The 15,525-nt window shown below is 59.8% G+C and overlaps 5 protein-coding genes across 5 annotated transcripts; 4 read left to right on the top strand and 1 right to left on the bottom strand.

Moving 5' to 3' along the window:
- Window positions 1–373: 373 nt before the first annotated feature.
- Window positions 374–3,252, top strand: HRG_10936 (spa2-like domain (SHD) of GIT; the record flags this gene model as incomplete). Its single annotated transcript, XM_044869406.1, has 4 exons — window positions 374–1,414; window positions 1,470–1,715; window positions 1,776–2,804; window positions 2,854–3,252. 4 exons carry the CDS (start codon window positions 374–376, stop codon window positions 3,250–3,252), a joined length of 2,715 nt encoding a protein of 904 aa, XP_044715357.1.
- A 1,816-nt stretch (window positions 3,253–5,068) lies between these two features.
- On the top strand, window positions 5,069–6,805 carry HRG_10935 (jmjC domain, hydroxylase domain-containing protein; the record flags this gene model as incomplete). The annotated part of the gene is made up of 1 exon (XM_044869405.1): window positions 5,069–6,805. The coding sequence occupies one exon, from the start codon at window positions 5,069–5,071 to the stop codon at window positions 6,803–6,805; it is 1,737 nt and encodes a 578-aa protein (XP_044715356.1).
- Window positions 6,806–7,471: 666 nt separating this feature from the next.
- Window positions 7,472–8,739, bottom strand: HRG_10934 (uncharacterized protein; the record flags this gene model as incomplete). The annotated part of the gene is made up of 2 exons (XM_044869404.1): window positions 7,472–8,193; window positions 8,265–8,739. 2 exons carry the CDS (start codon window positions 8,737–8,739, stop codon window positions 7,472–7,474), a joined length of 1,197 nt encoding a protein of 398 aa, XP_044715355.1.
- A 795-nt stretch (window positions 8,740–9,534) lies between these two features.
- Window positions 9,535–10,749, top strand: HRG_10933 (oxidoreductase NAD-binding domain-containing protein; the record flags this gene model as incomplete). Its single annotated transcript, XM_044869403.1, has 3 exons — window positions 9,535–9,579; window positions 9,692–10,082; window positions 10,181–10,749. 3 exons carry the CDS (start codon window positions 9,535–9,537, stop codon window positions 10,747–10,749), a joined length of 1,005 nt encoding a protein of 334 aa, XP_044715354.1.
- Window positions 10,750–11,060: 311 nt separating this feature from the next.
- Window positions 11,061–14,100, top strand: HRG_10932 (carbon-nitrogen hydrolase domain-containing protein; the record flags this gene model as incomplete). Its single annotated transcript, XM_044869402.1, has 12 exons — window positions 11,061–11,211; window positions 11,274–11,296; window positions 11,371–11,539; window positions 11,666–11,853; window positions 11,967–12,000; window positions 12,070–12,092; window positions 12,196–12,332; window positions 12,389–12,960; window positions 13,079–13,360; window positions 13,415–13,440; window positions 13,497–13,921; window positions 13,989–14,100. The coding sequence occupies 12 exons, from the start codon at window positions 11,061–11,063 to the stop codon at window positions 14,098–14,100; spliced, it is 2,142 nt and encodes a 713-aa protein (XP_044715353.1).
- Between the last annotated feature and the right edge of the window lie 1,425 nt (window positions 14,101–15,525).

Raw genomic sequence — 15,525 nt, 5'->3', positions numbered from 1 at the left:
TCCATCTAGCGGCTGCTTATTTGCTGCCTTTGCTCCGACCTTTGTCCCTCATCTCCACGAGCTCACCCCCCCTTGATCCCCCCCCTCCTCCGAGCCTATTCCAGTGTGCCTGACGCACCCACCCCAAAAGCAAGCAAGCAAAACAGGAGGTAGCTTTTGCTGCGAAAACAGTGTGCAGGTACCTGGCCACCCGGCTCAGTGGACGGTCCTTCCCGGTACCTCCCCTACCAGGCTCGATCTGTGAGCCACAGGGGGCAGTGCAGGCGTGTGGGGAACGGACGCCAGGACGCACCCGCCGTGGGAGCAGCGGCTTCTGGCCGGCCGAAGTCTTTCCTCGCGCAACATTCCTCCCTGCCCTTCACTCTCCCCGATCATGAGCGCCGGTGGCCGCAATGCGCCGCTGTCTCCCATCTCCGTAGGCGGAAGCGAATGGTCTTTTTCCTCAAAGGTGCCCTCGACGGAAGAAGGCGGCCCTTACCCCAGCCATCGTGGCAATCTTGCCTCGCCACCCCCCTCGGGCGGCTTCAACGGGAACATGAGCATGAATGGATTCCCCTCGGCGCCCAGGAGCAACGGAGGGCCGTCGCCACCCCCCTCCATCGGCCGCTCCAGCAATGGCACAAACATGTACTCGGCCCGCAGCGAAGGCAATCGCAACAGCACTCGCACCGACATTGACGAGTCCGTCCTCAACGAACACTACCTTGCCCTCAAGACCTTCCTCAACGCCCGTGACGCCAACAGCCGCCAGCAGCCCAACAAGGCCCGCGACAAGCTCCTGCGACTCTCGTCGGTCCAGTTCCACGAGCTCAGCACCGATGTTTTCGACGAGCTGATCCGCCGCCAGGCCACGGCACGGGCGCCCCAGAATGCCCCCAACGGGCCCCCCAACTTTCTCCTCCCCGAAAAGACGTTCCATCCCAAGCGTAACCAGGCGCGCCAGAGACTCTCCTCCCTGGGGCCTCCGCGCTTCCGGGATCTTGCCGCCGACGTCTTTCATGAGCTCGAGCGGAGGTTTCCTCACTTCGTCGACGGCGACGTTCCGAGGATTGGTAGCGCCATGTCGATGCGCGGCGGCGGCCCAATGAGTCGGATGGGTACACCTGTTAATGGCAACATGTATCCGCCCAGAGGCCAGAGCCGGATGCGCCGGCCCTCCGACGCAAGCTCTGTCCGTGGCCCTCCCTCCGGCGACGCCTTTGGCATACCGCCCTCTCCCGGCGTGGCCAACGGGGACTATGGGCGCCCGATGCAGAAGCAGTTGAACCAGAACAACACGATTGTCCCCAACAAGAGCACTATGCTGGAGGAGGATGATGACAACGGCGCCGACGAGGATGGAGCCGACGTCTTTGGGCTGGAACGAGTCACCAACGAGAGCAGGCGCAACGGCGCGAGCGGCGAGACCTCGGAGGTTGGTGGCCACTCTCCCTTGATGGCAGAGAGTCCATGGACTAACTCATTCGCAGGCGGACAAGAAACTCATCCAAGATTACCAGGCCCAAGTACGGGAGCTGCAGGAGAAGCTTGATCATGCGCAAGACACAATGAAGAAGAGGCAAGAAGAGATGAGCAGCGTACTGGACGGGGAGAGGTCGCGGGCAACGGCCGTGAACCTCGAGAAGCAAGAATGGGCTGATATCCGCCTGAACCTGGAGAACAAGTTGGCCGAAGCCCAGAATCTTAACAAGACGATGAAACAGCAGCTGGACCGCGTGCGCGACGATCACGATCAAGAAACTCGGCAGCTCCAGGACGAGCTGTCCGCTCTGCAGTCATCGTCACGAGGCGCCCGCTCGGCAAATGCAAGCTCCGAGCTGCAACGTGACAACGACGAACTCCGCGAGTCTCTGAGGCAGCAGCGGCAAGTAACAGAGGAGGTCCGACGAGAGGCTCAGGAGTTTTTGCGCGAGATGAGAGCGCTGTCGCAGCAAAGCGGCGCGACGTACGAGAAACAGGCCGAGATGGAGAAGACGATCGAGAACCTCGAGCGCGAGGTGCGCGAGTGGAGAAACCGGTACGCGCGCACAAAGACTCAGCTCAGGAACATGCGTGCCTCGTCTCTCGGCCTGGCAATGGAGCACGACGCGGCCAAATATGTTCGAGATCAGGGATTTCTGGACGGCAACGGGCTTGTCAAGGACGTGCACGTCGTCAAGTTTCAGACGGCCATTGACGAGCTGCTCCACACAGCCCGCAAGGAGACGCCAGACAAGGCGATTGACGCCATGAAGTTGGTCGTGGTCAGCGTGCGCCGCATTACGAGAGATGTCGACGAGTCGGCGCCCAACGACGAGGAGCTGGTCCAACAACAGAGCAGGCTCAAGGCAAAGGTGTCGTCGACCGCCAACGGCCTCATCACGGCCACCAAGAACTTTGCAGGCGGCGCTGGCATCTCCCCCGTCTCCCTCGTCGACGCGGCGGCCTCGCATCTCACGGCGGCCATTGTCGACCTCCTCCGGGTTGTCAAGATCCGAACCACACCCTCGGGCGAGCTGGAGGACGACGACGACGGCACCATCACCCCCGTCGACTCGAACTTCTTCTCGCCTCGCAGCACGACGCAGACCTCTGCCCAGGGCAACCTCCCTCCCCCTCCCCCCTTCCAGGGCATCGGGGGAATCCGCGCGAGTGCCGAGTCTTCGGCGTACAGCCCCGTCAGCTCCCCCCGGGAGTCGGTTGAGCGGTATCCAGAGGGTGGAGCAAACGCCTTGACGAAGGGGCTCGCTTACATGGGACTCAACAAGGGCGTCTCGGCCGGCTACGGGATGCAACAACGTGGCGGCCGAGCCGACGACTTCAAGGTACACGCTTACGGCACCTAGGGTGGCTTCTGATCTTCCGTCGACGCAGCTGACGGTAGTTCAGATCTACCTCGACGACCAGACTGCGCTTCTGGTGTCGGCTGTCCAGAGCCTGGTGAATTGTGTTCGCGGCGACGCCGACATTTGGCAAATCACCGACGACGTTGAATCGATCAGCGCAACTGTGAGCAAGATTGTCGCGGAAGCCAATGCCAATAACTGTGGCAACGAGGTTTTGCGGCTCGACAGCAGCCGAGAGAGACTCATCGATGCCAGCCAGCGCGGTCGAGACCTGGCGGACTCGGGCGTCGGCCAAGGCGACCGCGACTGGCGCATGTGGGCGCAGAGCCTACCACCCATTGCCTTCGATATTGCCCGCGAGACAAAGGAGCTCCCCTTGCGGGTAGGCAGCTTCTCAGCGAGCAACGGCGCCGACGAGTTCTCATGATGTGGCTCGGGACGCACGCTGCCCCATGACCGTGAGCATGCTGCACACCACACGAGCCTGTTGTCAAAGAGGTAATTCTTGGCCCAGCGCCTCCACGATGCCCTTGGATGGGCTCGATGGCTTCTTTTCTGTGTGATGCAACTTGAACTTCTGTTGATACCCCATGTGCTTTGTGTTTGTATGCCCCTTACGCTACGTCTCTTGTGGTCATGGTGACAGTATTTTAATGGTTGACGGAGCAGGCGGTGGAAGCGAGTCGGGGAAATGAAGGCCCGACCTGGGTGAAGGCAAGCCTCGATTGGGTATGGAAGTGTGCTCGGGCGCCGACTCGAGCCGGGTGGAAGCATGCTCGCTGTCAGGCGACAGGAGACGGGCTCTCCCAGGGTTGAATGGACACGATGTTGGTAGGAGGCGGTGTGAGGTGGCTGGCAAGTGATGGTTCGAGGCCACAGTGTTTACACTGAGGGCCAGCAGATGAATAAGAGGGATGATGCTGATTATCAGCTATGAAGTATTGATTGAATGGGTTCGTCAGATGAATGCGTTACGGCTTCCAGGGGACGACTGGTTGAGCAGAATCAACATGTTTGAGCTTCAAGGGCCGCCAGCGTGTGCCAGGGCATAGCGCGAGGCTCCCAGGCAATATGGCAAAAGGCTGCTGCTGTGCAACGTGAGCGATGAGAACAGTGCTGTTCGGGTGGATATTGTCCAGGCAGCGCAGATTCATCTGTGATCCCAGACCGGCGCAGGGTGCATGCGGATGCGGCATTGCCTTGGGAGGCGACGGGATGCCCGGCAGAGCCAACCCCCGTTGTTTGCCTACCGGTATGCAGGTGGTTCCTCGGGTTCTGGGTACCTGTACTGGACAGTGCGAGATAACTCACTTGCCAGGGGCACTGTCGCACTGTCCCTTTCGATGGCCCCCGGAACAGCCGACACGGTGGGCGAATACAGGTTTTTTCACGGCTTCAAAGATGGAGCTGGACTTTTTGTAAAGGGGTGATTGAACAGGCGAGCGTTTGCAGGGCTGTGTCTTTCTCGCGAGGTCGTTGGCAGTCCACGTGCACAGTAAATGTGTAGCCGGCGCCTGTAGCCGGCGCCTGTAGCCGGCACCTGTGCAAGTAGCACGTATATGCAAGGCACCTAGATATGCTACTCTCGGGGCAGCGACGCCCAGAGATCGGAACGCCAGTCTCCACACGCCCCTGTCGTTTACGGTTACCCCACCAAGGAGGGCAAAAAGAGGTGAGCCAAAGAGGAAGGAGGCCAGGCAGGGGTGCTCTGTCTGTACGACAGTCGAGACCCGCCCCCACGTTTTGGTCGTCTTGCATTCTGCGACGACGGTAAACGAAGACACACACCGTCTCTCTACAGTCCTCTCCGCTCGCCGCTGCTGCTTCTCCTGTTCTGCCGGCTGAAGGAGACAGCATCACTGCACTAGGGATGCAGGCCGATCCTGCTCACCACCGTCGTCTGTTCCGTTCCCGCTTGCAGGTCATCGGCTCCCACCCAGCCGCGCTCTCTCCGGCGCCATTCCCCACCGTCGCTCTTCCCGAGCCTTGCCCGTCGCAGGTCTTGCCCGTCGCAGGCCTTGCCCGTCGCAGGCCTCGGGCGCCAGAGCCGCTTCTTTCCTCCTGCGCAACCCTCACATTGGAGGATTTTTTGTCTTGAACGACGAGACCCTGCCGCCGACTCGTCGAGGTACTGTCGCCGACACAGTGGCCCCGCCAAGTCTCCCAGGACAGACAAACCCGATTGGACCCGGCGACATCGATAGGAGAAGCAGAGCGAGTCGTCTTCAAAGCGAGAGGACGTGATGGCGTCGCCGCAAGGCGGTGGCGACGCGCGAATCGAGCCCGGCAGACCACTCACGTTCGGCAGCGCGCAACAGCCTTCGGTAGACGGACCGCATGGCATGGCGACCCCCACTGCCATTGGCGACCATGACCGAACCCCTGTTGGTCCCAACCTCGGCCTCGTCAACAGCCCGGAGGCGGCGCATCAGGACCAACACGCCATCCAGCGGCCTTTGGATGCCGGGACTGGCACCTCATCTGCAGACGTTACCCGTAACGCCGAATCCGTCCCGCACCACCCATCCACCTCCACCTCAGCCTCAGGCCCATCGCCTGCCCTCGCCCCGCCGCCCCGTCTCCCCCCCAGTCCTTTCCCCGCCGTATCGCCTCCGCATCGGAGCCAGTGGTTCATGGGCCCGGGTGGCTCGCAACCAGAGGCGGCGGAGAACCAACTGGTCAGCACAGCGACACCACCGTGTCCAGAAGAAACCAATGGCAATGTCGACGGAGCGGTGACACAACCCTCTTGGCCATTAGGCGACTCTTTAGCAGGCGGGTCCGAGGCCGACCATCCGACGACAGTCCCGCAACGCATCGCCCCCGGCTTCCACATCGAACACGGGTATGATGATGTCGAGGGCCATCGCATACTGCGCCTCAAGCCCACGCCTTCTCAGTGGCAAGACTTTCCGGCGGTTCTGGCTTACGCCAGGACGCTTGGCGTCCAAGGCGATGGCTGCTTCAAGGTCTCCATCCCAGACGGCTTGCACGATCCACTCCCGGAAAAGCCCGTCAAAAAGGTCCCCGCCAACGCCTACAAGGTTAAGCAGATCAGGAAGACGACCTTTTGGCAGGTTAGCACACTGCCATCAGACGGCGAGTTCAGCTGGTCGCAGGCTGGTCCCGACTTCTCCGACAGCGTCGACTTGGCCTTCAAGAACCTCAAGCGGCTCTTTCGAAGCAACCGGGACAGGCAGATGCGGAACGTTCGCTATAGAGTGGATGTGCCCGCCTGGACGGCGAGGCAGAGACTCGAGGCGGGCGTGCCGGAGCGGAGCCCCATCCACCCCCTCAAGGGCGACAAGCTCGACCACACAAAGGCCATCATTCCCGGAATCCACACTCCCTACGTCTACGAGAGTGGCCCACACTTTGGCGCGACGTTCCAGATCCACGCCGAGGATTTCCGCCTGGCCTCGCTCAACCATTTGTACAGGGGCCGCAAGATCTGGGTCGTCGTTCCCGCCACCGCCGTCGACACGGCCGAAAAGGCCCTCGGCCGTGGTGCGGGCTGCTCACAATTCATGCGCCACCGCGCCGAGTTCTTCTTCCCGGACAAGCTCGACAAGCTCGGCATCCCGTACCGCATGGTCGACCAACGGCCCGGCGAGACGATTGTCATCCTGCCGGACGCCTACCACGAGGGCTTCAGCACGGGATATACCATTGCCGAGGCCAGGAACTACGCCGACGGGTATTGGAACACGGACTCGTACCAACCGTGCCAAGAGAGCTGCCGGTTGGCGACGGCCATCCCTGCGGCGTTCATGAGGCCGCTGGCCGAGGGCGAGGAGAGGCTCGACCTGTGCGCGGCCTATGGCGACGACGGCCGAATCGTGCCACTCGAGTGCCTCCAGAAGCGCCCCTTGCTCGACGGACCACCAGCGTGCGGGGAACGTCTGCTTGACGAGGAGGAAAATGGAGGTGTGATGAAGGCGTCGATGGAGGAGAGGGACGCGAAACGAATCAAGGCGTAACGAAGACAAGACTGAGGGTGCCCGGGTCATGCGCCTCGTGCGCGCGGACCAGTGTGAAGATTGGCGTTTGTCTGCTCTTTTTTCCTCTTTACTCTTTCCCCCCCATTCTTCATGTGGCCATGTTGCTTTTGGCAGTTCCATCATTCAAGAAGGAGGAGGGGCGCAGCCGGACGGACGGACGTCTTTTGCTCTTTTGCTGCAATATATACCCCAGGCAACAGAAAAGGCTTGGCGTCTTTTTTATCTGGGCAGAGGGCGGTACACAGGGGTCTACTTGATATTTTGCTTTTGAAGGGGGCAGAGAAACATGGAACATGGAAAAGGGAATTGGCAGGTGGTAGGAAGGGAAACATTGGGTGAGGCGAGGCGTTGTTGTTAGATGTATTATTATGGTCTCGTCGATGATATGCGCCAGGCGCCACGTGCCCTGTCCAGATCTGAACATTAATCTCATTATAGAAGAAGCGTCCGAATCGTTTCATGTTCCTCTTGTTCCCCATGCGTTGGTGATGCATTGCTGCGTAGATGGCACATTGTGGCACACAAATGACTCTCCACCACCCCCCGGCCCCGAAACTCCTAGACCCAGCCGAGAGAAGAAAAGAAGGCGCGCAAGTTAACCTGAAAATAGAGACGAAGACGGGGTGCACCAGGTCGGAAAGTCGATTAATACCCGCCTCGCCTCTCCCGCGCCTGGCGCCTCATCTCGTCCCGAAAGGCATTCTTGCCATCGCCGGCGCCAGGGCCCTGGGCGTCAAAGGTGTCCTTGACGGGGCTTCCCGCGAGGCTGCCGAGGGCATCGCTGTCACGGCGGGGGCGGTCGACGTCGTCGCGGTAGTCGGCGGGCGGGGGGGACAGGGGCGCCGTGTCAAGCTGGATGCCGCGATCCTTGTCGGCGCCGTGGGCGGAGCGGAAGAGGCGGCGGTGGGCGCGGCCCGAGTAGCCGTGGCGGGCACGGCCCATGACGTTGCCGAGCTTGATGCGGCGGGTCTGGCGGTGCCAGAGGCAGAGGCCGACGAGGATGAGGAGAAAGGCGCCGAGGGAAACGGGCAGGGCGATGAGGATGGCGGAGCGGTTGGGGGGGAGGCTCGGAGTCGGGGGCCCGAGGGTGGGGCGGGCAAGGACGACGGGCAGGGCGACGGACTGGTTCTTCTCGCCACTGCCGTGGGGGGAGACGAGGAGGGTGATGGTGACGTTGTTAGAGGCCTGGCCCATGAGGTGGTCGGGGGTGAGCTTGAAGGGCCAGTACCCCCAGTGAGCGGGGACGCGTTCGTAGGTGTCGAGCTTGATCATTTGATTGCTCGTCTTGTTGAGGTAGTCGAGACGGACGGCGACTTCGTAGGTGGTGTTGTCGCGGGTGTGGTTGTAGAAGTCGGGGTCCCAAGTGACTTGGCCAAGGGTTAGCGAAGGGGTCAGGAGAGGGAGGGGGGGTGAGAGAGGGAAAGAGGGGGGAGCGGACTGTAGAAGGTGTTGCTGGTGAGGAGGGTCGAGTTGTACAAGGGGCGGCAAAAGGGCGCAAAGTCGTCCTTTTGGTTGAAGCAGCGGGAAAAGGCGCCCTCGGGGGTCGAGGCCTTTGTGGCCGTGGGGTTCGGGGGCGCGCCGGTGCTGGTGGTGATGAGGCCGTAGCTGGTCCAGGAGTAGACGGAGGCCGTGAGGTCGTGGGGCGCGCCGTCGACGACCGAGGGGGTGCCGCTGACGGTGGCCACGGAGGGCGTGACCGTCTTGACGGGCTGGCCCTCGTCATTGACGGAGACCCAGGGAGCCGTGGGGTCGACCGTCATGAAGCTGGCGCTGGGCCGGATGGTCAAGTCGTTGCGGCGGGCCAAGGCGGCCGTGGGCGCGGGGGTCGGCGCGGGTGCCGGGCCTGCCGCGGCGAGGCAGCAGAGGGCCAGGCCGGCGGCGGCGAGGAGCGTGGACGACGCGGGGGCGCGCATCTCGAGGGGGGGGGTTCGTGGGTCGCCGGGATGGGAGATGCGGGAGAAGCAAACGAATGTAAAGGCCGGCGGTGCGTGGACCAGAGGAAAAGATGGAGCACAGGGTTGTCGGGCGTGATGCAGATAATCAAAAATAAAAATAAAAATAAATAAAGGGAAGCTCGGAAGCTTGGTAAAGTACCGACTACAAGTGAGCTGCTAGGCTGGAGCGAGGCGCTTGTTACTATTTGGCCTAGATTCTCTAATAAAAATCCCCTTATTTAATTAGATGTTATGCCTCTTAGTCATCCGCAAGAAGTCTTAAGTATCTTTAGGTACTCGTCTTGTACGTTGCGCTCACCTCGCGTAGGATAAACTCCTAGTAGGGGCCTCCCTTACTAGCTCGGGCCCTTAAGTACGCTTTTCTATAGGTAAAGCACCAGAAATTTTATAAGGATTTACTAAAGACGGCCTGTATACCCATAGTACTAGCTAGTTAAGCCGAATAGAGATTTGCTACGGGATAAATTGCAATACTTATATATCGAATGTATAGGCGAATTGCTTATGTGAGGCAAGGGGCTGGGGATGAGGCCGGATTATCAATCAGGGAAGCTTGCGTCATGCCGGTGTCACGTGCCCGATCCGTCCATCCGGTGCAGCTCAGATCAGCGTATCCGGACGAACTTCTGGGGTCTTCGCAAGCTCCCCCTTGTTGCATACGCCGTCGATTGACACTCTCCAGCTCGAAATCAGCTGCAGCGCCATCAGTGGTTTTCAATTGGCTATTTCCCACTCGAGGAACCGTAGGCCAAAATGTTTTGCAGATCTGCTTTCCGCGCGGCCCTGCCGCTGAGGACGGTAAGCTGTCCTCGCCTGCCTCTCCTGTCTTGCACTGCTCTCCAGCCTCCAGCAAAGCTCGCCTTGGCGCGGCAAGCTTTCCCCGATGCTCACTTGCTGACCCAGGCTTCAGCAGGCACGCCGCTACGCCACCGAGTCCGGATCCCAGGGCGGCGGCGGCGGCTCCAACACGTTCCTCTACGTCGCCGGCGGTGCGGCCCTCGCCGGCGCCGGCTTCTGGTACATGAGCGGCACGCCGTCGGCGCAAAAGGCCGAGGCCAAGGTCAAGCAGGCGGTTGGCGGCGCGGGGAAGCCGGCCTTTACCGGCGGTGATCAGGGCTTCGTCTCGCTGAAGCTGGCCGACGTCGAGACGGTCAACCACAACACCAAGCGCTTCCGCTTCGAGCTGCCAGAGGGCGACATGGTTTCTGGCCTGCAGATTGCCAGCGCAATCCTGACCAAGTACAAGGGGCCCAGCGACGAAAAGGCCACCCTACGGCCTTACACTCCCATCAGCGACGAAGGTGCGTGCCCTCGGCCTCCCCTGTCTCCCACTCCGGGGTGACCAACGCTGTTGGGGTTTATGTTGCTTGGCTATGGTCCTGGCTAACCTGCTGAGCAGGCGAGAAAGGCTACATGGACCTCTTGGTCAAGAAGTACCCCGACGGCCCCATGAGCACGCACCTGCACAGCATGGCCCCAGGCCAGCGGCTCGACTTCAAGGGCCCGCTGCCCAAGTACGCGTGGGCGGAGAACAAGCACGAGCACATTGGGCTCATTGCTGGCGGCACGGGCATCACACCCATGTACCAGCTGCTGCGCGCCATCTTCAACAACCCCAACGACAAGACCAAGGTGACGCTGGTCTTTGGCAACGTCAGCGAGGAGGATATTTTGCTCAAGAAGGAGCTGTCTGAGCTGGAGAATACGTACCCGCAGCGGTTCCGCGCTTTTTACGTGCTGGACAAGGCGCCCAAGGGCTGGCAGGGCGGCACGGGCTTCATCACCAAGGACCTGCTCAAGACGGTGCTGCCAGAGCCCAAGGGTGACAACATCAAGCTGTTTGTATGCGGGCCCCCGGGCTTGATGAATGCCGTGTCGGGCAACAAGGTCAACCCCAAGGACCAGGGCGAGCTGGTGGGCGCGCTCAAGGACCTGGGCTACTCCAAGGAGCAGGTGTATAAGTTTTAGAGCAGAGGCGCTGTATGATGGGTTGCCAAGAGGATAGACGCGGGTTCCCTAGCACCAGATAAGGTCAGGAGAAACACAGTCTCCAGATGTTGTTTACAGTCTCCAGATGTTGTTTGTGTCCAACGAGCTTAGTGTTCAGTCGTCGAGTCGGAAAAAAGATACTTTCCTTGATATGCGTCTCTCTACATAAACTCGGGTACCCCGCTTGCTTATGCAGTCCATCCCAAGACACCACCACTCCTACACCGGAGCAAAAGTGGAACCAAGCTTGCGCAACACACTTTGTCAACTCTCACTCGCCGCGGTCAAAGATGAGCTTCGTGACGGTCGCTGCGGCCACGCTGCCGAGCGTCCCGCTTGACTTTGTGGGGAACCGAGACCGTATCCTGGAGTCGATCCGGATCGCCAAGGAAAAGGGAGCCTCGCTGCGGACGGGGCCAGAGCTCGAGATCCCCGGCTACGGTACGCTGCCCTGACTCGTTCTTTGGGGGCGGACGAGTGCAGTTCTCTGACTTGTAGATTAGGATGCCTCGATCACCATCTCGAGGTACGCCGAGCTCGCTGGCCTCTGAGCATCGCGATTGCCATGTATAAGCTCCCGCTGCTAACCCTCAACCCAAGAGCGACACCGAGCTGCACAGCTGGGAGGTCCTGGCCGACGTCATCTCCAATGATGTGTGCCGCGGCATCCTCGTCGACCTGGGCATGGGCGTCAAGGCCAGAAACGTGCAATACAACTGCCGAGTCCTGTGCACATACCGAAAGGTCTTTGCCGTCAGGGCGAAGCAAGGTATCTACAAACCCTCCATCTTTCCCTTTCCCTCTACAGGCCGTTCTCTTCCGCCCTTTCTACTCATCAAGCTTCGCCAGAAACCCGCCACAGCAAAGCAATGGGCTAATCGAGTGTCCAACGTAGCGCTTGCGGGGGACGGGCTGTATCGGGAGGCTCGCCACTTCACGGCATGGGTCAAGGAGCGCCAGGTGGAAGCGTACAAGCTGCACCAGGTCGTCAAGGACGTGACGGGGCAGAAGACGGTTCCGATTGGCGACTTCATACTGGAAACGCCCGATACTTCCGTCACTTGCGAGACGTGCGAGGAACTGGTCAGTGCTTTGTCTTTGTGCTGCAGCCATGTTCGCTACTCGGTTCCACGACGATCGGCGAGCAGCAGGCTTTAAACGCTCTGTTGTAAACTTATTGACACAATCTTCTCTAGTTTGTCCCGAGGAACCCGTCCATCTTCACCGGCCGTACGTGAATTCAGGCTCCCTTGCGCCCCTGAAGACCCTTCTTACCAAACGCTAACTCCCAACCCGCAGTCAACGGGGCCGAGATCATTCTGGTACGTCACCCTTCGTCTTCACTTTCCCTGGAGCGTGGGCCGTCAGACTCGCTACCCCCAAGGCACCCCTGAAGGGCATGGACTCACCCGATTACCATGGTAGAACTCCAGTGCTTCACACGCCGAGCTGCGCAAACTCGAGAAGAGGCTTAACCTGATATCGAACTCGACAAGGAGCAATGGCGGATTGTACGTCTACGCAAACGCCACGGGCGTTGACGGCGAAGCCAGAATGCTATTGTAAGCTTCAGTGTCCGCCATTTTTGCAGACGAGTCGATGCTCATGCGCTTTGCAGCGATGGAAGCAGCATGATTATCCAGAACGGCGAAGTCCTGGCACAGTCGTCTCAGTTCTCTCTCGCTCCAGTCGAGGTCACCGTCGCCACTGTCGACCTCGAGAGAGTCCGGAGCTACCGGACCAGCCACAGCCGCAACATACAGGCAGCCCAGCAGCCCGAATACCCCCGTGTCGAGTGCGACATGGCTTTGTGTCGCCCCGGCGCGGACATGTTTCTCTCGGACAAGGTCATTTCCACCGAGATTCCCATCAAAATCTTGAACCCCATGGAGGAAATCTACATGGCGACATCGGTCTACCTGTGGCAATATCTGGTCCGCAGCTCCAGCGCGGGTTTCTTCATTGCTTTGTCGGGCGGGTTAGACAGCTCTACCGTTGCGCTGTTTGTATACGGCATGGCAAGGCTAGTGCTGCTGTCCATCAGAAGCGGCCAAGACAGCACCTTGCACGATCTGCGCAGAGCGGTGGGCGAGAAGGATTATTCTCCCAAAAGCCCCGAAGAAATCGTGTCGAAACTACTTCACACCTGTTTCATGGGCACAGTCAACAGTTCCGATGAGACCCGGTCGAGTACGCACCCTTATTACCCCCCTTTCCTGCTGGTCTCGGGGAGCAACAGGCCCAAACCGACTTCTCCGGAGGCCTGAGCTGTCATGGAGCGACATGGACTGACGACAGGATCACATAGGGGCCAAGAGGCTAGCTGAGCGCATCGGGGCCTACCACACGGACATCAACATCGACCAGGCGATTAGAGCCCACGAGTCAATTGTCGAGCAGTCGCTCGGTGGATTTAAGCCGAGGTTCTCTGTTGAGGGCGGGACGGTGAACGAGAATTTGGCCAAGCAAAACATTCAGGCCAGAAACCGAATGGTGGTAGCTTACGAGCTTGCTCAGCTATCGACTCAGGCCAGAGGCTTGCCCCGAGCAGGTGCAGCTCTGCTCGTCTTGGGATCGGGCAACGTTGACGGTGAGTCGCTGTTGATGTTGCCGATGAAGATGAGAAGAAGCTGATAGGGAATAGAGAATCTGCGCGGCTACTACACCAAGGTGAGGATCTCACTCACTACAGCCAACGGGACAAGGCTGACATGCGAGCACCCCAGTACGACGCCAGTTCAGCCGACCTCGCCCCCTTGGGTTCCATCTCCAAGAACGACGCCAAGGACTTCCAGCGCTGGGCCCGCGACAACTGGGACCTGCCCATCATGGACGAGTTCATCGAGGCGACGCCCTCGGCCGAGCTCCTCCCCCTCTCGGCCGGCGTCCAGGCCGACGAGGTTGAGATGGGCCTGACATACTCGGAGCTTTCCGACCTGGGCATCCTGCGCAAGGTCGACAAGCTGGGCCCGTGGTCCGCCTACCTCCGACTGCTGAGCCAGTGGAAAGAACGCCCAGGCTTTGGGCCTAGGGAGATTGCTGAGAAGGTCTACCGCTTCTACCGCTTCTACGCCATCAACCGGCACAAAGCCACCATTATCACGCCGAGTGTGCACCTGTCGGGGTACAATCCCGACGATAACAGACACGAGTAAGTCTGCGGGACCTGGAGTCGAGTTCAAGCCAAGGGGTATTGCGGTAGCTAACGGATTGCTCAGCCTGCGCCCCTTCTTGTACGTCGTCAACTGGCCGTGGCAGTTTGGAAAGATTAAAGAGCACGTCGAGCACTTGGAGAGCAAGATAAAGGAGAAGAGGGGTGCCAAGGCGTAAAGGGGGCTTGTATAGGGTAAGTAAAGGCCGTAGATATGGGCCATGACGGGTCACTCTTACTGCTGCCTGTATTATCCCGGCTCACGCAGAAATAAAGAGACTGGGCTACTGCATGCGAGCCTTTGTGGCAGGTGAATTCATGTGAAACTGCTGTTATTGTGGCCTGGTGGTTCTTGTATGTAGATGCCATGAGATTTGTCTGCAGGTAGCACTCCGTAATACGCCCACTTACACGACCATAGTCAAGACGTCCCGTGGCGAATACGTGGATAAACCCGCTCTTTCCAACGTGGAATCAAGTGTCGGATTCGTACCCTTGCAAGTGCCATTTCTGCTATTTTCTCGAAGGCAGCTTGCGTCCACGACACCGGTGGCTGCCTCTGCTTCCCACACGTAGGTAGCAGACGACCCGTCCTTCTCCTCGACATGAAAAAAAGGGGGAACTACATGTAAAGGCGAGCCTGCCGGCAATCAATGGATTCGCGAGCCTCCACCAGTGTACTTGGCTTGTGACGATGAGCTCGTTCTGCCAACATGGTGGCATACATACATAGACTTAACACCCTGAGCTTGAAGAGCGCGCCGTCCGTGTCCCTTGCAAAAGAGCCTTCCTTGAGTTGATCCCGTCTTGTGGAGCTCTTGACTTGCGGTAGACGACGACCACGGGGCAGCCTCCCCTCCGAGCGTTGCTCTCTTGGCTGCTCATGCCTGCCTTGGCCGTCATGCTGGCAAGACCAAGGCTTCTCTCTGCCGTGCCGTTACTGCAGGTGAGGGTCGGCCTACCCGTCTCTCTGAGCCCGCCTGCTCGCCCGTTGCGCGCTGCGCGGAAGGCCTGGGTGGGGGTGGTGGCGATGGGATGCCCGGGAAGTTGCGAGGATGTGCAGACGCAGTACTTCAACCGAGCTCTGGACTCGTCTCCCAACCCTCTCCTCTCCTCTTCTTTTCATCACTCTTTTCTGCTCGTCTTTGTCAATCATCACCATCGACCAGCCTTGGCACCCCCGTCCATTGACTTCGCCAGCTGGGCTCTCGATCCGCCTCCCAATGCTCTGCTCTCCTCATTGCCCCTTTCTGTTCATTCTCGTCATCATCACCGTCTCGCCTTGGCCCATCGTCCTCGCGAGCTGGGCTCTCGACCCGTCTTTTGTTTCTATCCTGCTCTCTTGATCACCTCTTTCTGATCGTCCACCTCAATCATCATCCTCAGCCTTGGCGTTCCCGTCCACCGTCTTCGTCGGTGCACTTGGCTCTGCCGCTCCCACATGCCCTCTTCCTTTGCTGTCGTCACCCCGCCCATCTTTCCTCTCGTCGATTCCACCAGTCCCCTCGTCTTGTCCTTGTCGCCCTGCTTCTCCTCCTCCCCCGACCCTGTCCCGCCCCCTACCCCTGTCTGCCTCCGTCTTATTTTGCCGCCTTTGCTCTTCA

The sequence above is a fragment of the Hirsutella rhossiliensis genome (assembly GCF_020360975.1).
Source record: "Hirsutella rhossiliensis strain HR02 chromosome Unknown scaffold00018, whole genome shotgun sequence".
In the NCBI taxonomy this organism is placed as follows: domain Eukaryota; kingdom Fungi; phylum Ascomycota; class Sordariomycetes; order Hypocreales; family Ophiocordycipitaceae; genus Hirsutella; species Hirsutella rhossiliensis.
Note: the sequence above shows the minus strand (reverse complement) of the source record. Positions and strands in the feature narration are given on the sequence as shown.